We start from the raw sequence: 21,734 nt of genomic DNA on the forward strand, positions 1-21,734 counted from the left end.
TTCTATCTATAATCTGATATCATACAGGCTTAGCAGAACTCTCCTACAAAGAGAAAATGCTGTAAACATTGAAGAAACTACATTAGAAATCTGCCTTACTAGATTCTTTCCCACGTTCCCTTACCTCTGTTGCTGCTTTGACCATTTCGATTTGACCTCTGTGGATCTGAATATTCCAGAAAAAGCTGTTAAACAACTTCAGTAACACCCAGCCAGTCAACCTGAAGAAAGAACAAACACAAATCAAAAAGCTTCATTTGTTTCTGCCTGTTTTATACTGCCTCTATACGACTAAAGGCAAAGCCATAAAATCCGATTACTTTATATTCAAACAAAATTATTATCAAATCCAATTGCTTGACAAGTTTTTGCCTACCAGCTAAGCCGTGGTTAGTAACATTTCAGCTTCCTGCAATTATGATACAAACCTTGTTAGTATCAACCTCAGTGAAGGCTGTTCAAAGGGCAGAGACCACATTACATATGGGGCAATTTAATGGAGGTCCTATGATCAATTATAATAACTAAGCTAACCAGGTGACATGTTAGGTGACAGTTACCTAAGTGACCTAATGGTGATTCCTGGTCTTGTGGGAGAACTTAATATCATCACAAAAAATACAGGGTTTGCATCACTGAAGCTGGTGAAGGGGACTAGGAACATGACAGAGGCAAATTCATCCTTAGTAGTTGTTGTGGTTTCAGCTGGGATGGAGTTGACTTTCTCATTAGCAGCTGGAGTAGCGCTAGGTTTTAGGTTTGGGATGGGAATACCGCCGATAGAGCACTAATGTTTTTGGTTGTTGCTAAGCTCTCGAGGCCTTTTCTGCTCCTCACACCGCCCTGCCAGCAAGTGCACAAAAAGTTGGGAAGGAACACAGCCAGGAGAGCTGACCCCAACTGAATCAAGAAATATTCCATGCCGCGTGGTGTCACGATCAGCATTTAAAGCTGGAGGAAGGAGGAGGAAGAGAGGGACGCTTGGAGTTATAGTGTTTGTCTTCCCAAGAAACCATTACACATGATGGAGCCCTGCCTTCCTGGGGATGGCTGAAGGCCTGCCGACCCATGGGAAGCAGTGAATGAATGCCCTGTTACACTGTGCTTGAGTGCACAGCTTTTGCTCTGCCTGTTAAACCATCTTTTTCTCAATCCACAAGTTTTTTCTCACTGGTACTCTTCTGATTTGCTTCCCCATCCTGCCGTGGGGTAAGGGCAGGCTGGGTGGTCCTAGAGCCCAGCTGGGGTTAAACCATGACAGTAGTCAAGATAGACACCACAGCAGAAGATTTTATGTATGAGAAAGACTATCTCTGAGGCATTTATAACTCCAGGTTATGACATTCAGTGGGCTACTGGAAAAAAGACCTTTCACAGTCTAAGATGCTGTAGCTAGTTGTTCTCACCCACATCAGCCTGAAGCAACAGAGGACACTCATATTGGTCACAGCATTAGTAGTTTCAGGAGAGAAAAATATGTCTGTATTTAATGTTATCGTAAGATTTATCCCTTGAAAAGGCAGATGATGTCTCTTGGATCTGAAAGTGAAGAATAACTACCATTTCTTTAGAAATAACTACCATAACATTAGAAAAGGAAATTTTATGAATAATGTCTTATTTTTTTAGAATAATTATTCGTTATTTATGAGTAACGTGTTACAAGCTCTGCTGGCGTAACACATAGAGACCTTGGCCATTCTTCTACCATTGCCAATACTGATGAGCTATTTTCTTACCTGATTAAAGCAGGTGACACATTTGCTACCATTTCTTGGAGAATCTTCCTAGCTTTTTTCTTCACTTTGTTGATAGCTTTAGGGTCCGTCTGAGCAAAACTACCCGGAACACTTGGTTCAGAAGCTTCATCTACAATGGCCTTCTGGACTCTAGCATTAAAAGGTAAAACTTATGAAACAGTCCCACAATAGAAGAGTTCAAAACATAAACAACTTCTGGGAATAAGCTATATATTACTAGAGGAGTAACTTGCAGTAACATGCACACTGAAGTATTGTGTACTCCGAATGCATTAAATTTAATTCAGTAATTTTCTAACCTCTGATTAAATAGCTAGATGAGGGATGAATTTGCTCAAAGTTGACCATATAAACAGCGTGTATGCAGTTCACAGGTACTGATATTAAATGATCGCCAATTTTCAGAAATGATTAACAAGGTTAAAAATGCACAATAAACAGCTGAAAACTCCTTTTTGATACTATTTTCTTTTTACTGTCATAGCAATTTCACTTACCTAATTAGACAGATTTATGCAATTACTATTCTGCACATCTATAGTGTCTCTTCCCACTTGAATTCTTACCTTTATAAAGTGTAACTAAATTTTATAAGGGCTATTTTCCCCATTTAAAACATAACTAAGAGATTAAGTGGTTCAATAAACAATAACTGTGGTACAACACAGTCAGCTTTGTTTTCAAAAGCAACACTATCATCTTCAAATGGGATTCAAAGATTAAAAATTCAGGAGAATTAGGAATGTTAATGTAGGCAGCCTGTGGCCTCTGACAAAAGTAAACTCAAGGAGTGGGCAGGCGGTTGAATTTCTTTGTGTCCAGGGAAAACTGATACCTTAATAGCTAACCAGGGGTTCAACATGCCATTTAAAATGCAGTATATGAAACAGAAAACAAGCCCCAAAGCAAAGGGCAGGCATTTCATTCTATAGCCTTTTTACAGTTTTGGCTCACACTCTTGGTGCACACTCAGGGCACTCTAAAATGCTGCTTTCCTTACATTTCTGAGACACTGACAATTTCTGATGACTGCAGTATGACTTTAGTGGTAATGATTTACATGAATTAGATAAGCAAACGTTTGAAGAGTTCCCAGGTAGCAATTTATTTTTCTGTATACTGTCTGCTGTCCACCCACTATGCATAATTCATTTAGAGATTTATAATTCTTGATCGATCCTCTCTTATTATTCAAACACATATTGCAAGCTACAGCCCTGAAGAGCTGTACTAAAGATACTGCATCTTCTAATATTTTAAACAGTCTGATTTCCAAAACCTGCTGTTTCCAAATTCTTAAATCTTATTATAATAATGTATCAGTCATCTGAAAAAAGTAGTTTATTTTGCATTATCTTACCTGCTGTTATTCAGCACGTTTTCAGTTAGATTCTTGGCAAACATACCCTTATGAACATCCCTCTCTTGCACAAAAAGGACATAACAAAGGCGTCTTGCAAGCCACCCTCTGTACCTACAAAAATATAAAGAGTATTTCAGTGTGACCCTCAAACTATTTCACTGCCAAAAAAATGCATTTTAAAAATACCTAAGAATGCCATTAAGTAGAAAAAGTACAGTTTTATGAAGGGCTGTCTAAAAGCTTCTGTATCTTCTAGTAAATTGTTCAATATGTTAATGTTACGGATGAAATAACTGACGTGTAGCACAAAAGATCTGGGACAACTGAGGTCTGCACTACTTCAATTCTGAGTGATACTGGCCTTAAAACATCTCACAGTATCACAGGAAAGTAGCTACAAACCAGTATATACATTTTGTCTGTCCACTGGAACCGAGTCCCCAGCTCAGCGCGGAGGAAAGAAGATGTAGTGCCCATTTGCAATTCAGTGACTTTCCACTGGGGAATATAAATGCCCAGCTGAGAGGTTTATCAACTTCTTCAAGAAACCCTGAGCCCTCTTGGGGAAAATTGCTCACATTGTGTGCACAGGGCAAACTCTCATGGGCACTTTTGAAAAATATGTTTGCATTAGCCACCGACACTAAAACCACTTTTTCACTAATCTTTTCTTCCTTTCTATGGTTTTTGAACGCCCAGTCCTACGCGCCTCTTATGTACTTTTTTCTTGCAAAGCTTTAACAGAAGTAGAACCACTTCAATATCAGTAAATCTCTCTACACATTCAAGCATTTAAGGCAACTTAGCTTATGTGGCCAGGCTCTTCCTTTTCAATTAACCCTGTCCTCTACTCTCTGGATCATATAAGTGGCAATCCTCCGTGAAAATGTAATTTTGAGCAGTTTTCCTAATCTCACAGAAGGGATAAAATCCAGCCCCCAGCAGTGAATATTCATTATTATTTTCTCTCCTCACCACCATCACTCACCAGGCCAGGAATGGACAAGCCACCACTCCTGTGGGTCACCCCACAAATCATACAGAGCTGGGAGCCCCCGACAGCAGCGCTGATGGTGATGAGGCAGAACTAACAGCTGGAAGAAGAAATTAAATTCTGGCCATTCCTAAGAACGGAGCACTGAGTATTATGTAAAAACTTTGTCCTGAGGACTGCTGGCACGATGCATCGCTGATCCTCCAGCCAATGTCCCAAACCAAACCATGGGTGACAATACTCATGTTGGGTTTCCATGCTGGAGTGCTGCCAGGGACTCACTCCTGCTTGTCACCAGTGTTGGCTGCTAAACCTCCCTACCACATTTCAGTGAATTTATACATGTGTTAAAACCCCTTAGGAAAGATGAGATGGAACTTTTAGAGTGTAAAAGGCCAAACCAGCCGAGCGCACGGGCCACTGGTGGTGCTGTAATTAAGATGAGTGCACACGCACAACCATCAGTACAGCCTGACAAGGAACAGTTATACAAATATTCAGACCGTCTCGAAGGATAGAATTTTGCCTTTTTGTGCTGTCAGGGAAGTAGGCTGGTGACTCTGTTTTAATTGCTTTTCCATTTTCCCTTTCGCATCAGAGTTTGAGAGCTTTATCGATTTTTCTAAAAAGCAAACTTAAGGAGATACGCTTCTTTCTGACAAGAATTTTGGTAACTACAAACATATCAAACCAGCATACAGTTATTGCAGGGCTCTGTCAAGGTATAAAGGCTTCTACGTTCATTTTACAGCTTAGATATGGCGTGATATAATTAGAAAAATCTGTTTTCTAATTGTGTACCAATGACAGAAGACAAAAACCACACAGAATAGACCCAGTCAAGATACATTATAAAAATGACACATTCACAGCTCAAAAAAAGGCTGTGGTAATGTCTCAATACAGGCACACTACGCTAACAGTTAAAGAGCATCACTCTTGCTTTCTAGGGCCAAGAAACTGTGACTACGTAACCCCATGGGACCTCAGAACTTCATTAAAATTGTCAATTTTCAGACTATAATGACATTCTGAGCTAAAGGTGTTTTATTTCAGAAAAATTCATTAACCCATATTTTGTTGCCCTTATATTTCTAATTTAAGTAACTCTGACCATTCAAAACCATTCAAGCATTAGATTTTTGAAACAAATTTAAAAAAAAATAAAATTAAACCATATTTCTGTTATTTTTTCTGTATTCTAAACCACAAAAAAACCCATAATTAATTCAAATTGAAGAAAGAACAACCTCTAACATTAGCTTCCTCGCTCTCAAGCACAGCACAATGCTGCCTTTCTTCCCCTCAGCCACTTTGGCTCCTTTCTTTCGGGCTGCTGGCCTCTCTTTGTTTGCTCTGACTCTACAACAAACACTGCAGGATCTGCTTATGCTAATGATTACTGTAAAGACCTTAGCAAGCATTATTAACTTTCCAAAGAACAGAATAAAGATTTTTGTGTACTTCCAGCGTCTTCATCGCGGAACACAAGATGTATTTCCAACAGCACAACGATACATCATCACTTTTAGGTCATTTATACCATTCTTCAGGAGCTGCACTCTGCCACTGGGGCAAAGGAGAGACAGTCTAGCAAGACATGTTCAGATTTAATTGTCATTAGTGATAATAGTCAATGCCCAAATTGTGAGGCTGATCTGCTCAGTAAATTAAAATGCAGCCCGAAGCCATTCTTAAGCATGGGAATAAAACAGCTCCTCTCGGCATTATGCTATGGAAGCTGCCATTTGCACTCAAGGAGAAAGGAATTAAACATTCTCTGTTTTTGGTGAAACAAGTTTGACCCTTAGTCTCCTTCCTTATAACCCCAAGGGACTTTGCCCAGCTCCCAAATACACACAGCCGGATTGAACAAGTACGTTACTCTCCTGAAGTCAGCATCAATTCCTGCATTTAGAATCACAGAACCCCTGCATTTTAGGGCAGAGATACATATTCACTCAGTCCAGACTATCCTAGAGATTTCCCTGCCAGGAGATTAGAAAACATCAAATTTTAAAAGGAAAAGAAAACATTTGCTACATTACCTTGTATGTGTTTCATTGATATATATGACATTTCGCAGACCCAAAGAAGGAATACTAGCATTGAACAAGTTATCCTATAAAACCAAGAAAAAAAAAAAGATTGGTGGATTATTTCGTTATGTAAGAACAGTTATGTCTTTGCATTCATCGTAACATTTAAGATAATACAGTGGTTTTCATCTCTATTATGAATAAAAGCCAAAGCAGAAAAGTGCTGAACTTGCTTATGAAGTACACACTAACTATTCTGAAAGGAGAATGAAATTCACAAAGCTGTTATTCCTATCTCCAATACTTTGAAAGTATTCTCTAGGCTTTACTGCACACAGAAATGGTTATATTGCTCATATTCTTCAAGCCAGAATAATTTATCGTATTCTGATGTAATATAAACCAGGACTTGTCATAATACAGAACTCATCTTTGAGACAGAGCTTTGTTAAGCCACATTCAACATTAGTATAATCATGAGCCTTTTGACGCTCAGTCTGTGACATCCAGATCGGGCATCACGTAAGGGCAGCCCAAGGGTCAGGACACCCATCCATGGTGAGGTGGCAAATCTACACACCCCTGCTCAGCCTGCACAACAAATTCCATCCAGCCTCATACATCCCTGGTATAAACTCTGCATGCCAGGCTATTAACCACTAGGGGATGAGTCTGGGAGCCGTTCCACTTTGCATAAACAAATATTCTCTGGCAGGAAGACTTAAACTTTAATCTTCCGTATTCCAAGCAAGTACCTTGACCAAGAGGCTAGTTCTTTCTGCCTAAATAATATTTAATTATAAAACTGGTACCACGCCAACAGTAAATGAATGCTAAAACCACTGGGACTATGCACATCAAGGGAGGCAAAAAGAGGACAGTGAAGGAGAAAGATGGTTGCCAGCAACAGCATGACTGCAGAACAGCCTCACTACTGATTTTGCAATGGGAGTCAGATAAGAGTCTCATTTGCTTGTGTTTTGTTCAGGACACACCATTTGCCACAAATTAAAATATATGAGTGTCCTACGTCATTTGAAAATCAAGTAGAAATTATGTGCTACAGTGGGAGCACACAGTCTTCTGCCCCGTGTTAAAGCATAATCGAGCGGCACATACAAGCAACAAATTGTTGCTCTAGGCTCTTAAAAGGAAACTTCAAGGTAATATTAATTTCTTTGACTATTCACTGTTAATTTTTTGAGGATCTTAAAGTTAGATGAAATGTTCTGGGAAAGACAAGTGAAATGACTTGTTCTTGGTCTCCCAAAAAACGAGCAACAAAGTTAAGTACTACTGAATGCCCAAGTTCACTCCAGTCCTCTGCTAGGTTATAACCTCTGTGAAATTCAACCTCCAGCTGTAATGTCACACGTCAGCTTTTCCTTATTTAACTTTTCCCTGATCCTATGTCAAGATTCTGTCAGACCAAGTGAGCTGATTCGTGGAGGCAGGGATACGCTGTGAGAGAATCCCAACTCCCACCACCACATCCCACCCTTTCCCACTAAACACTATCCCCCACCTCCAGCATCCATCACACCCCTTAACGAGCCAGCTGTGTCCAGGCAAGGTAGAAAACTAAGACAGCCAGGCTAAATGAATAAATAAAGCAGGTAATTTTCTGCTTGGTTAGTGAACTTGATCAGCCCCCAGGCGAGCAGGAAGGAACAGAAGAGGGAGAAGCAAGACTTCCCACTCCCTGCACCGGAAGGTGTTAGTTTGACCAACACACTTAAGGAATTCTGTCTCCCCCAACCATCCCTTTTCCTTAAGAGAATTAACAAAATAGCAGCTCAACTAAAGTGAAATATCTAGAGTCTAATGGGAGGATCTGGTTTGTTATCATTTGCTGCAAGGAGTATTTTCTTCTTGTGGTAGAAGGCAATAAAGGGCTTAATCAGGTCATGTCCCTTTCCTAAGTGGGATCTCTGGACAGGTAATTAGTTCCTTATTAAGTGGAGAAAATACAGAACAAGATTTTATTTCCTAAAGCGTAATCCCCAAATTGAGAGTAACAGCCTAAATAATAAATGTATAAAGGCTTAAGTTGAGGATTCCTACACACCTTTTTAGAAGTCAAAACACTGGAAGTGTCAAAATACTGAAGTGTCTGTCGGTAGCTCCAGTTTATCTAACTGCTTGTCTTGTTGCCCATATCACACGTGGCTGTCACAGCACATTGGGATTTCTATCCTACATTTGTACACCATTGCTACAATTTTCTATTCTGGCATAGGAATAGAGTGAAATAACAATTTTTCCTTAGTCAAAGAAATAAATTCTTACTCTGGTCCAGCCAATCCTGGAGCTCAGTGCAGGTGTAACTGAGTGCAATTTAAAGCCTGTGGTGTACTCATAGTCAAATTACACGATGAAGTGGTTGCAAACTCTATTATGCCATCAGTACTTTGCATCTTCAGCTTATGGAAAGCCTGCCCAATACAGTTCAATAAAGCTGACATTTTAAATCAGCTTGCGCAACCCCTCTAGAGCCACCACCTTGACACTGTTCCCAGCAGACAACTATTCCCCTTACCCTAACTGGCACCTCTCCTTCCCAGGCTGGGCTGAGAAGCCAGGAACCAGCCAGGGGTAGAAAACCAACCAGTCTTCCCAAGCACAGGATTGATCTCTTCAAGTCTGAAGGCAAGTACATTGCTTATTTTCAAAACTGTACTTTGTGGATAGAGAATTACGTGTCCTAAAAGTAAGCCTTAACACTTTCATATATGCCTAATTCCCATTATTAATCTAGCAGAGCAGATAATTTTTTTTCCGCACAATTTCCTAGTGCTGGAGAGTTTTGTGCAAGGAGTAAGTCTGCACTGAAAAGTGGGAAACAAAGCATCACAATAGGTCTGTGTCATCCATTAATTCCACGAAAAAGAAAATACAACCACAAACAAAGGTGAAAAACTACGTTCCTTTATGAAATAAGAACATTGTGACCTTAATTCTGAAAGTAAGAAAAATACCAAAACTTCATTACGTTGCAACTATGCGTTATTGTCAAACATAATCCAGTCTGTAATCTTCTTACCCGGCTCTGGGGAGTGCAGACGTAGCAACATCGTCCCACAAACGGCCTTTTTCTGCTCAACAGAGTCTCTTTCCATTTTAAAGTGGCGGATCGGAAGAGAGTGGGCCTAGAGTTACACTCGCCCTGCAGAACAAAAGACAACTGCGTAAATATCCAGAAATATACATTTTACTGGGTAAGTGAAATCTTTGAGTAGGAGGGATTGCCAGATATAAAAAAAAAGAAATATTAAACCCCCAAAACTATATAAAACTAACACAATTTTTTCCAAGATTTTTCTAAAATAAGTTATATCTCCAGATGATGTGATTTTAAAGAATAAAAGCCAAATCACAGTGCTGTGCTTACGTATCTTGCACTGCAGCATCTGCTGACACACAAAATTTATAAATAAGTAACTCTAATAAGAAACAGCAAGGAAACTGACAGCTGAGAAAAGCGGAAGAAATTAACAGCAAATTACACTCTCAACGATACAAGGGTGTTTATAATGAGAGCAACGTATTTTAAGCTTTAACTGGACATCACCCTGTAAAATTGCAAGAAGACTGAATGTACACAAAATGTTAACTCCGTTAACTCTGTAGGCTCTTATTCAGCAGTTTCATGTGAAGTGATATGAAAAAGTAACCACTGTGCCTTCTCCAGTGCTATGCTGTCTTTTTGAAGATTACAAAATGAAAAAATCCAAAGTAACTGCTTTCACAGAACATTCTGTAGGTTAGGACATAATGTAAATATACTTAACTACCATTTTTACAAAGATATTGAATGTTCCCAATAAAGTCTACTGAGTCACACCTTGCCTGAGAATGAGCACTGGATTGCCATTTCCTGCATATTCTAAGTTTCTAGTGAAAGGAAAGTTACAGAAACAAACCGAAACAAAACCACAATGTTGTTTAAAATAGAATATTCAAGTGGAAGAGAAGCAGAGTAGACCCAAAACCTTAAACCAGCATAAGGGTTGGAAATCACAAATACCAATCACCATACTCAGCTACCATGCCAGCCCAGTAAGAAACAACCAGAAAGTCAAAAGAAATGCTGAAGATGCCTAAAAACTAAAATGTGCATATGTCACACTTGGCAAGCAGTATGAATTGGCAATTACTCCAAGGCTAAGTCTTCCATCTGAAATAAACAAGCATCAAGATGCTAAGCCTGGCCCAGTCCTTTCCCTATCACCTTCTGTAATGCTCATTCCAAACTTAACCAACTTTGGAAGAATAGTGTCTTCCTTCTGCTTGCCTCCAAGCCCTGACTGAGTTCACCACCACTTTCTTACAAAACCTCCTTCCTCTCTCTTTTGTCTCACCTGCCTTTATCCCACTCTCTCACAGATCTCCTGGTAACCACAGCTTGCTGCCCCGTGTAACTTACATCTAGCTATGCCAGAACATCTGTCCTTTCCCTCAACTCTGACCATGTCTCCAACTCTTCCTCTGTATCAAATTCAAACTCCTCCTCTCCACAGCACCGTCTAATTCCTCCTGATCTATGCTTCTAAACCAACCAGTACCAGCCTGGTCCCCATGTGGCTCTTTTTGCTCCACCCAGCCCCTCCCTGTTCACTGCCCCCTTTCTCTCCTCCAAATCCCAAGACTCACTCAAGAGAGGACACAGGCTTTTAATAGCTTCCATATTTATATCCACCAAATTTTCTCTGCCTCTTGTATTGCATAAAAAGTTCCAGCTACAATGGCTACATGACCATGAATCCTTAGCTTCACGCTCCTTTTCACTTGTGCATTTCAAACTACATCCTTCTGAACACCAGCGAGCCTTCTATTTGTCTTCTGTTTGATCTCAGTCTACTCCAGAAAGGGATTCTGCACATTTACTGCTGTGTAAAATGACTAGTAACATCACACCAGAAGACTGCAAGACTATCGATAGGGTTTTTCTTCTCTAGCAACATTAGTCTTTGGCACAGCACTAAACCGTTGGCTCCTCCTTACATTTCAAGTTAAATTAAAACCAAACTGTATCACACATGAAAAAGGTGATGCCTTATCATCATTCTACATGATAATAAAAAAAAAAACTCCACCTGTGACTTGAGGAAAGAATAAGACAAATACAGTCAATAACATTCACAATTTTTACTTACCCATTCTTCACTGGAATGCTTACATCTACTTATACTGCACTCTGCTGAGGTGGACAAATAGGAAACATCTATTGTTCCAAGGGATAAAGCAGTTTCATCCATGACACACCAGTTGAACTGAAGATCAGAAGCTGCAAAATAATAACATACATACATATATATACACACACACACAGAAACACACATACATATGCATAATTTCAGCGATGAGTATTTAGCAATAAATTAGCAAACTGGTATTTTTGCACCCTTCAGTAAAAGTTATGTTCTGAAGAAGTTTCATTGCAATCAGAAATCAGCATGACTTTAATATGATTTAAAAAAAAGCACCCAGCGTATTTTTTTCCATAAACACAGCCACCAATCAGCTACCTGCATGTTTTTCTCTCCCTGCTCTTCACATTACAGGACAGTATAGTCCCTTTATGCCTTTGCAGTGTGCTTCACCACATGGTGTAAACCATTCAGCCACAAGGATACACATTTCAGCCACTTTCAAAAGTTTACAATTCTCTTGCACTACATGACCTCACTCTTTCATCATTTGCTTCTCAAGGACACCTATTATCTACAAAAAAAAATTTCATTAATGTTCTCTCCCAATCCTATCTCACGGTATATTTTATGCATCTGATCCAGCTGTAGTCAAACCAGTTTGCAATCTCCTGGAAGGAGGGAGTGCTCTATACAAAAGCACATCCCCAAATCTGAAGGTGCTGCTCACCTAAGTGACATCATGGGCTTGTGAGATTTAAAAGCACTAAAGAAGTCTAAACTTGCACTGTTATTTTAAAATAGAAGTTTTACAGTTCATATAACAAGCACAGTAAATAATTCTCCCTTGGCCAAGGAAAAAAGGAAGAAGGCTAAACACTGCAAAACCACTTAGTGCTGTATGGTGTATCTGCAAAAGACCAGAAATTAACCTGCTTTGTTATGGGGAACCATCGGAATAGGAATCCCAGCATTTTCCTCTAGAGAAGCTGTAAAGTAGCAATATCGCCTCTTCCATCTGTCACCGCAAAGAAACTTACATTACAGCCAAGCTATGAGCCCTCAGGAACGGGGCTGGTTCCCACCCCGAACGCTAAAATCTGCAGGAACAAGGCCCAAAACTTCAGCCCAATGTTTTATCTTTCTCACCCTCCTTCCCAGCAGACACAGACCCCTCCTGGGACACCCCCTGCCCAGTCTTCCCAGTACAAACTGGAGTTGGAGCTCCTATACCCACGCACATGCTCATCTTTACACCGCCAAGCGCATAGGTTGTCCTTTATTCTTTGCTGGCTCATACGCTCAATTGGCCTTTTTATTTTTTTTTTAATTAGTACTCATGGAAATTAGTATCTAAAGCACCCAATAAATGCACAAGAAAGGCTCACAGACACCTAAACGGTGAAAGCGAAACACGTCCTCCAATTGTGCTCAAGGTGACCTTGGCTGCACCGCCACACAGAAAAGATGAACTTTAAAGAAAAAAAAAAAAAAATAGGGAATTTAAAAGCCTGCTCGGGCAACGCCGCCCCGGTACGTACCTCTGACAGAACCTGCCCTCCCGAGCGCCCGCTCACGCCGTCTCCCTGCCGGGACACGCCATCCTCCGGGGCTGGGGACCCCGCGGGCTCACCCGATCTGCTATAAATAAAAAACACCGGGGTTGAGCGCCGGTACCGGCTGCGGAGCCTTCCCGGGGGGCACCGCCGGCGCCGCTCCAAGGGGCCGTCCTCCGGGGGCGGGCGGGCGCCCACCGCTGAGGCCCGCTAAAGCCACCGGCGGGGACGACCGAGGAGGAAGCCCTCCCACCTGCCCGGCTCCACGGCAGCCGCGGGGAACCCCTCAGCGCCGCCGCCGCCGCTCTTCCCCCTCACAGGCCACTCGGCGCCGCCGGGCCGCCCGCTCCGCCGCCGCCGCCGCGCAGCCCCACACGCCCCGGCCCGCCCCCTCCCGCCACGCGGCAGCCCCTGGCCCGGCCCTGCCCTGCCCTGCCCCGCCGCCGGGGGCAGCACCGCGGGGACGCGGGATTCGGTTCCCTCTCCTCGCCGAAAACCGGCTTCCCCGCTGCCCGGCGGCCCCTACCCCGCACACCGCTGCCCGCCCGCCCGCCGGCGCCGGGCCTGACGCGATTTCCTGAGCGCCCGTCGCCATGGTGCGGGCCCGCCGCCTTACCCCCCCACACACAACCCTCTCCTCAGGCCCTCGCTGCAGGCCCGGGTCCCCGCCGCTGCCCTCCCGCCCCGTCCCCTCAGGGGCGGCGTGTGGCACCGTCTGCGGCCACCGCGGAGGCAGGGACATCCTCACGGCGCCGCTTCCACCACCAAACAACCCCCCCCCCCCCCCTGATGACTAACGGTTGTTCTGCTGCCAGAAAGGGGAAAAACACCGGGGGAAAGGGTGTAAAATGGCGTTTGAGGCGGGGTTGCAGCCGCCCCGAGCTGCTGCTGAAATGAGGAGAATGGCAGAAAATTCGGGACCGGGTATCGATCTGCCCGGCCGGCCTTGCGGCCCTGCCAGTTTGCCTTTTCACTGGGGGCAAAAGCAAATGTTGATTGAGGTTGCTGCATTATCAACAAACATGGGCTGAGAGTATTTTTTGGCTTTGGCGAGCTTGGGCTATTTAAAGACGGCCTCTCTGTGGCTGGAGTTGAGTTGCAGAGCTGTGGAAAGGCCAACGCCGCCTTTCTCCTTCGTACGCCCAGGCCTTTGTGGTTAGTTAAAACAGTGGAATACTAGAATAAAGTGACAAAATAGGTGACATCATTTTATGTGAGTGGCAGTAGCCCGCTTACAAATGTCAGTAACCCAAGGGGCTATTCTCCTTCTAGAGGTCTCACTTCTAGACGTCACTTTGAATTTATTACAAAAGAGACTCCTTAAGTAGGAATTACAAATGTTTTTCGCAAGTGAAGGAAAATGCGTGAGATCTGATAGACAAAAGCCAACCAAGCCTGCATGAGTTTCCCTGCTTCCCACAACCGCCTGCCTGCCAGGGAATATCACTTTATGAAGAGTGTTCTGCAGCTTATGGGTCAGAAGAGATTTTGGATCTGAATTTTCCTCTGTTTAGCAAGAAAAGAGACCCTATTTTGTTGCAAGGTGGAGTTTGGAATATAAGCCATCGGCTTTTTCAAATCACAAAAATACAACAAGATGTCATCTAGTGAAATGTGCAATTCATAAAAGTTTGCTTTTCAGCATGATACCTGGTGTGGCACTTGTGCAGAGTGTATAGCAACGCCCTGTTTCCTAGGGCGCCACATTTTCTATAGAGAAAGGACAATCTCTAATTGTATTTCTTACAGCACGCTCACATACTGAAGTATTCTCCCAGTTTTCACATCATCCGAGTCAAGAATTTCAAATTTCATTAGCAATTCTGTGTGTCAGTTCTCGTGAAGGAGAGTGGGTTAAAATGGTGCCAAACGCTCACTTTCAAGTTTTGGTCTTGGAAAAGCAACATAGCCAGAACCTCTTCTGAAATACAAGCCCATCACTCTTCAGCTTTATAGCAAACCTTTTGACTTGATATCAACTTTTTCTTGAGTTGATTTACTGAAGGTGAGCCGGGAAATAGGGGGCAGGTCCTGCTTTCATCTGGGTGTATTGCAGCTAAGGGGATCTGTAACCGCTTCACTAATCACAGCCTCGCCCAGGAGGCCTTCTGTGTGGAAAGAAAATAAGGGTTTTGAGAGTCACAGTGCTACCGTCAGATTTGTGTGATCTCAGTTATTACAGCCTCATCTCAGCTTCGCTGGCATAACGAGCATCTCATTGACCTGGTGGAGTTGTAGAGGCCAGAGAAGGAGACGTCTGTCTCTGATACCACACTCAGGATTGTGTGGAGGTCATCTTAGGTGCGTCGGAAGCATCAGAAGGGGAAACTCTGAACTCCACTCAGAAAAGTGAAATCCAGCGTTACATCACGTATGTTTGTGTAGCTCTCTTTGCATAAAGAGCAGATCACAAAAGTAGTCAAAGCCCCAATAAAGCCTGGATCATTGCTTCTAGGATGGGTCCATCTGCATGAGTGAAACTGTGTACAATGGGGGAACCCACAGCTGTGGCTAAAGTGTCAAAACTGGCCTCAGAAATCACACTGGGGGAGATGACTCAACAACTGGGTAACGTGAAAACTGAATTTAGCAGAGATCACAGAACGATATGGGGTTGGAAGGGAACTCTGGAGATCATAGAATCATAGAACCGTAGAATGGTTCAAGTTGGAAGGGACCTTAAAGATCATCAAGTTCCAACCCCCCTGCCCTGGGCAGGGACACCTCCCACCAGACCAGGATACTCAAAGCCCCATCCAGCCTGGTCTTGGAGATCCTTTAGTCCAACCCCTCTGCCAACGCAGGTCCACCTAGAGCAGGTTGCACAGGAATGGCAATAAATGGTTACATCCAGAGCCTAAGAAAATGCATGAAACATAAGGCAGTTAAAATTCTTAATTGTGTTGGCTAATAATTTCATTGCTCCACCGCATTTGTATTGTTATGTGGGAACTTCTTAGTAGGTACTTTACGTTATAAAGGACCATCGATATTGCTTACGCACAACTTCACCTTTTCTAGGTATGAATCACTTTGATTTTTTTTCTCCTTTGACACATAAAAATAGGGGATCAAACTGCCCTCAGTTTTTCAGCATGCTTTAGTGGAACAGAGCAAACTCTCAACGACTGAGTGTAAAGCAAACTTGTCTGCTTTGCTTCCCTCCATAAAACTATTTTACATTCAGAATCTAATATGGATCTCTTGACATGTTTTTTCCTTGCATGCTTTTACACTGGTATATTTTTCAGGTTGCAAAATAGTTACTCCTGTGATATAAGAAATACAAAAATCAGAATAAAAGCCTCAGTGGCTTTATCGTAATTTTATGCAGTCTCTAGACTCTGATTTTAGTATCATTTATGAGGAAACTGCTGAGGCTATTCTCTAGACTTTTTTGAAAAGAAAAGGAAATAGATACAGTGTTTTACTCAAACATAGCGATTCTGTGTAATAAAAAAAAAAAGTTATTTCTGGTATGATTGTAATGCATTTTTCTTGTTTTTCTAACCTTTGTAAATTCTTGGCTTACTGTGAAATAAATCCAGAGGGAATTTTGTCACTCATCTGAAAAAGATGCAGCTCAGCAAGATCTTTTTACAGGATACTCTTGGTATAAATCCTCAGGCTTTAGTAGCAAAATCTCATTTCAGTATTGAGAGCTTGGTGGTGGTGATGTGTTGCCATGGAATCAAGCAAATGGGAAAAATTTTGGAATGCCCTAAAGGAACAGACTTTCAGAGCTGCGTGTGCTCCAAAAAGCTCAAATACCGCCTCAAATGCCGCTGGGTCTCGCTTCCAGAAAAGAGAGACTCTCTCCAGCTTCCATTGAGGTCGATGGGAGTCCTGCCACTGATCTCAGTAGGAGCGGGAGAATGCCTCAGTTTTGCAATCCATCTTTTTAAACTCCTTAAACCGAGGTGTTTGCTGTGCCAACGAGCCCAGGGAGGCAATTTGCATGTGATGGCAAACCCGCAGAACCCTGGCTTTGTGTGAATAAGCTGCTGCCCACATCGCCCATAGCAGCCTCCAAATGAGAACGAGCGTCCTTTTTTAATTTTTTTAAATAATGACCAGTCCTTCCTATGTTTAAACTCCTCAGGATGCTTCCAACGGAGTTCAACAAAGTACCTGTTTGCCAGACGGTGCTGTGGGGAGGAGGGGGAAAGGACGAGGGGGACCTCTTTTTACATCTCCTCTACCCCAGGTCCATGCCCCCAGCGCGCTTCCAGCCATTCCCATGATGTCACTCTCGCTCAGGGAGACACACTTACAAAAGGGTACACAGCATCCTCTTTAAAAAAGAAACTCTCAGCCCGGGGAGAGCGCTGCAAAAGTGAGGAAACCAAAAAACTGCGTGAGGAGGGAGTAAAGATCCAGACAAAGGTTCTTTGTTTGCGGTGACCGAACTCGACCTCCCATGACTATGAACAATAATGAATATGCAATTTGGCAGTTGTAGAACTCCAGTATTGCCTTTGGTATACGATGTATTAAGAGCATCTGAGAGTGGCAAGTGGCCTTGAAATGGACTGATAAGACTGTACGTAGAAATGGTTCGGGTGTACTTTATATCTCCTTTCCAGACAAATAATTTCTTCTATTTCATCTCCCTTATCTTGAGAACAAATGCAAAATTCATTAAGAGCACAGTGGCTATCTCCTATGTAAGATAGCACATCGTGTTTCTGTAATTCCTTCTCACTCAAATATCGTATTTATTACTGTAATTTTGAAAAGATAAGGGCATTTCAGCCCATTTTCTCCCAGTTTTTCCCCTGAACTTATTACTCACATTAGTACAAAAAAGGTTTTTGTTCTAATAGAAAGCACTACTCGGTTAAAAACAGTAAAATTAACTTTTAAGCTTGTAAACTTAGCACCATTTATCTATCAAGCAAATACGTGCAACCTTGTATGATGTACAAATCAGAAAATCTTAACTATCCAAAGGAATTTGCCAGCATATTTAATTTAGGAATACTGAATGACAGAATTTGGAACAAGATTCTCCCACACTGAGACCTTCAGCAATTATCTGCCATAACAATGCAAGCTTCCCCCAAGCCTGCTGTGAGTAAGGGGGACGTTTTGCTCACTTCAGTTCTCTGCTTTTGTTTCTTGAGGGGATTTGCAAAGCTGACATTTTATCTAAGGGATGATTTTATCTGACAAATAACACAGATGAAACAACCAGTTTACTGTATATAGGCCCTAAATATTGTTGGATACCTCAAAGATATCCATTTGGAAATCACTACAAATCAGTATATGTTGGGGACTCTGATTATATAAAGGATAAATCTAGTTTCTTGTTTGCAGATATTTCAAGTTTCACTAATGACTTTATTTTATGTCAAGCCCAATGGACTTTTACTTATTGCCAACCTCCCCGCAGAAGACAGACAGAAGAGTTTCTTCTCATCCCGTTCCCTCTCCAGGAATTTAGAGCTGTTTTCTATCGCTCCAAAGAAACAACCAAGGAATAGAAATAGAGAAATTTGAGAGCTGAGGGCAGTATGGACCGTTTTGAAAAAATGACATCTCCTTAAAAAAAATCACAAAATCGTGATCTTATCAAATTTGCTGTGACTCATCCTCGAGGGATTGCAAATTGTTCTAGAATAACACAACCCCTAATTATTATGAGATGCTAGACAAGTCTTTCATCAGTATCTCAAAAGGAGGTGGTTTTCACTGCTCAGGTGTGCTCTCTTGTGCAGTTGTTGGCTTCAGAAGGACTTGCCATATCTTATAATTTAAAGCACTGTAGATATTGGAAGTTGGGATCAGAGACAGCTCCTCAAACACCAGACCACAAAAGTCTTTGCAACAGATGATATGACCCAGGTGTTGAATGACGTGACGTCCCATCCCTCACCTCATTTTCGGGTGTTTGGGACCTTAATCAAGGCACTGCCATTTGGGCCAACTGGAAGAGTCTTAAGGCCTTTGACATGGAAGACATAAGACCTGTTGGTTGGGAAATTTTCTCAGAATTTTGAGGACAATCTTTAGCAAACACCTTGAGAAGGTTAGGAGTGTGTCGAGGCATCTGTTCTGACCTGAGGCAATGATCCTGAGGCAGATTGCCTTCATCTATTCCAATGAAGGCTTTACAACCCCAATATTTTCCAGTCTCCTATTTGGTTATCTCCTGCAGGTGAGCAGAGAGCCAACTCCAAAGGGCAACACCCCCCACCTCAATTTACCCAGGCAAACAAAATGAATTCGCTGATTTGGGTTTTGCAAAAAGTAAACAGGAACTAAAACTTCCCATAGATATCTATAGATTTTTTTTTTTTTTTTTTAAGGCAGTCTCACAGAAATACAAGGTCTCCAGGTTTGAGTTTATCATAGATATATATAATGAACTTCATGTAGCTGAAATTTCATCTGTGAACAATCAACAAAAAGTAAACAATAAATTTTGCTTCAGCACTACAAAATTAACTGAGAACCCTGACAAAAGCGGTTTTTTGTCTTTGGCCTCCTCTCCGCACTGATCTGGCTACACCAGTTGTTACATTCCAATTCTGACATTTAAATCATGTTGAGAAATTTTCCCACAGTGTGTTTCCCAAACAAAAGCATTTTTTCCCACTCCCACTTATGTGTCTCCTGGATCTGGGAACTGCAGAAAAATATCCTTGTTTATGTGCAAAGACTCAGCCAACAATTGTATTGCAGTGCTAGATTTCATGAACTATCAGTGATCATTTGAGCAAAACGATACCAATTAAGCAAAAGAATACTTTTCAGTTATAAAATAACACATATTCAACTCACAACATAAAATCCTACTTTGTTTTTTTAACTGTTTGAAGCATAACCTCATACTTTCCCAAGCACCTTATATCTTTGTGAGAGCAGAAATCTTTTTTATGTAAATAGCCTAAACTATTAAATTGCTTAATTATTCCAGGATATTTACCTGGAATGGTAGAGGTCTTGAAAAGGATATCCCCTCATGCTAAGAGATGATGTTTTTGCAGCTCTGGCTTTTCCCCTTTATAAAAGCACAGTGCAAATTACTGGCTTGGTATTTCACACATGAGCAACCATGGCTTCAGGAAAATTATACAGGGCAGAGCATGACAGGGTGGTTTCACCCAGCTGTTTGTGGGCTGAGGACTGAGTCACCCCACAGCTCTTTCAGGTTTAGGGTAATGCAGGATCATATATGCCTTGTTTATTCTTGCTGCACTTTCCCCTTTCGTCCTCTCCATAGGAGGGGTAAAGCAGCCGTGGTTTCTGGAGGGTTCTTGTTTGTTTTACCTTTACCTGCACTGGGAGATTAAACTACACATTCCCTGCAGCAAAGCAGCCTCGGCTGTAGGGCAGAGGTGTTTTGAGCCAGGTCTTTTGGGGAAGAGAAATGATTGATGCCTTTCATTAGGACCTAATCAGGTACAAGAAAGACACAAATTACAAAAAAAACCTCATTTCATCCAGCATAAAAAAACTGGGCAAATTTGAGCACCAGCATGGGTAAATCAGCATGTGTCACAGTAGTCCAGGTAAAATAAAATTGGCATAATGGGTGATAGAAGTCAGGCTGAAAGGCAAGATGAGAAGCCTCTTGAAGCAACAGTATCTTATTTTCTTCTGAGGAGCTGAAAAGAAAGCCAATATAGGTACCACTTCTGTGATTGAACTTTTAAATTTCCAATGTTACGGATTGACTACACTGGTCTGATTCTATGAAATACAAAAGTAATGAGCAGGCCAGTGCACTTTGAATGTGCATTCAGAACTCTGCTCTAGTGGTCAGAATATACTGGGTATGCATCTGCTTGAGGGTCTTCCTTGCTAAAACTTTTCTTCTCATTTTCTATCTGTGCTACTACAGTGTCTCCAAGATCAAGCTGAGCTCCATCACCCAACCTGAGTGGTATTTCCCCACCACCTTTTTTCATAAAAGAACTTACTGCTCATTTTCACCTGTGACATTTCTGCCAATGAAATGGGGATCAAAGGAGAAATTGGATTTATTTGGGACCAAAATAATAAAAAAGAGAGCTATTGTGCACCTAAAGTACACCTGGAAGCTGACAACATTTTTGCTATAAATTGTCATTGTAATCAGTTAGAAATGGAGAAGAAATAACCTTGAATTTTAAATTGATCACAGCATGAGGATAAGCCACCAATGTGGTGCTGCATGAGAAAGAAAAGTATTTCCAACAATATTTCAACAAAGCTAAAGTTTATTCGTGCATTAGTATAAAATTTTATCCACACCACCATGTTGAGTGGTTGAGTGTGGCTACTCATCTTCTAAGCATATGGCTTCATGCTCTAACAGGTATAAAGGAGGGCTAATAGGATAACCTTTAAAAGTTTATAGTGATTAACTCTAAAGAAAAAAATTATCAGAAATGTGTCAGAAACTGGAGAAGGCTCCTATGCAGCTAAGATGTAATTTTTGCAGTCTTCCAAGAGCATTGTGGGGCAAATAACAGCCTCAGGTTCAGCCTACATCATGGGATCATCCTGACATTTTTGGCCATTCCTCATTCAGTCTCAGCTGCTCTGGTAGATCATTAGTACGTCTGGGCCAGGAGGTACCATCAGTAATCCTGGTATGATGAAAGATGGTGCAAATTTCATAGTTTGTTTACATTAGGAACACCTGTTGCTAAAAATGGCTTAGTTACTATATTTTAACTAATATTTCAAGCACTAGCATAGATAAGGTATCAGTTCCCAATCAGCCTTCAAAGTAAGAACCAGCTTATTTTGAAATAAGATTTATTTTCTAATCTAGGTCTTGTTAGATTTCATAAAACCTGGGTCAGACAGATCTGGAGAAAAAGTCATCTATATCTCTGTACATGGAAAATTTGGAAGCAGAGCAATGCATGATCAA

The 21,734-nt window shown here is 41.7% G+C and overlaps 1 protein-coding gene across 2 annotated transcripts in view; it reads right to left on the reverse strand.

Annotated features, from left to right (window-relative positions):
* Nucleotides 1-13,237, reverse strand: part of GPAM (glycerol-3-phosphate acyltransferase, mitochondrial) — a 34,015-nt gene extending 20,778 nt beyond the window's left edge. For both annotated transcript variants that reach the window (XM_014959144.1, XM_014959135.1), the window contains exons 1-8: nt 13,116-13,237; nt 12,848-12,947; nt 11,313-11,443; nt 9,200-9,322; nt 6,166-6,239; nt 3,121-3,234; nt 1,740-1,889; nt 125-221 (exon numbers count right to left, since the gene is read on the reverse strand). In XM_014959144.1, the coding sequence (XP_014814630.1) occupies nt 125-221; nt 1,740-1,889; nt 3,121-3,234; nt 6,166-6,239; nt 9,200-9,322; nt 11,313-11,414 (660 nt within the window). In that variant the 5' untranslated portion in view covers nt 11,415-11,443; nt 12,848-12,947; nt 13,116-13,237. The remainder of the gene's footprint in view (nt 1-124; nt 222-1,739; nt 1,890-3,120; nt 3,235-6,165; nt 6,240-9,199; nt 9,323-11,312; nt 11,444-12,847; nt 12,948-13,115) is intronic.
* Nucleotides 13,238-21,734: the final 8,497 nt, after the last annotated feature.

The sequence above is a fragment of the Calidris pugnax genome, unplaced genomic scaffold (genome assembly GCF_001431845.1).
Source record: "Calidris pugnax isolate Ruff unplaced genomic scaffold, ASM143184v1 scaffold4, whole genome shotgun sequence".
Taxonomy (NCBI): Eukaryota; Metazoa; Chordata; class Aves; order Charadriiformes; family Scolopacidae; genus Calidris; species Calidris pugnax.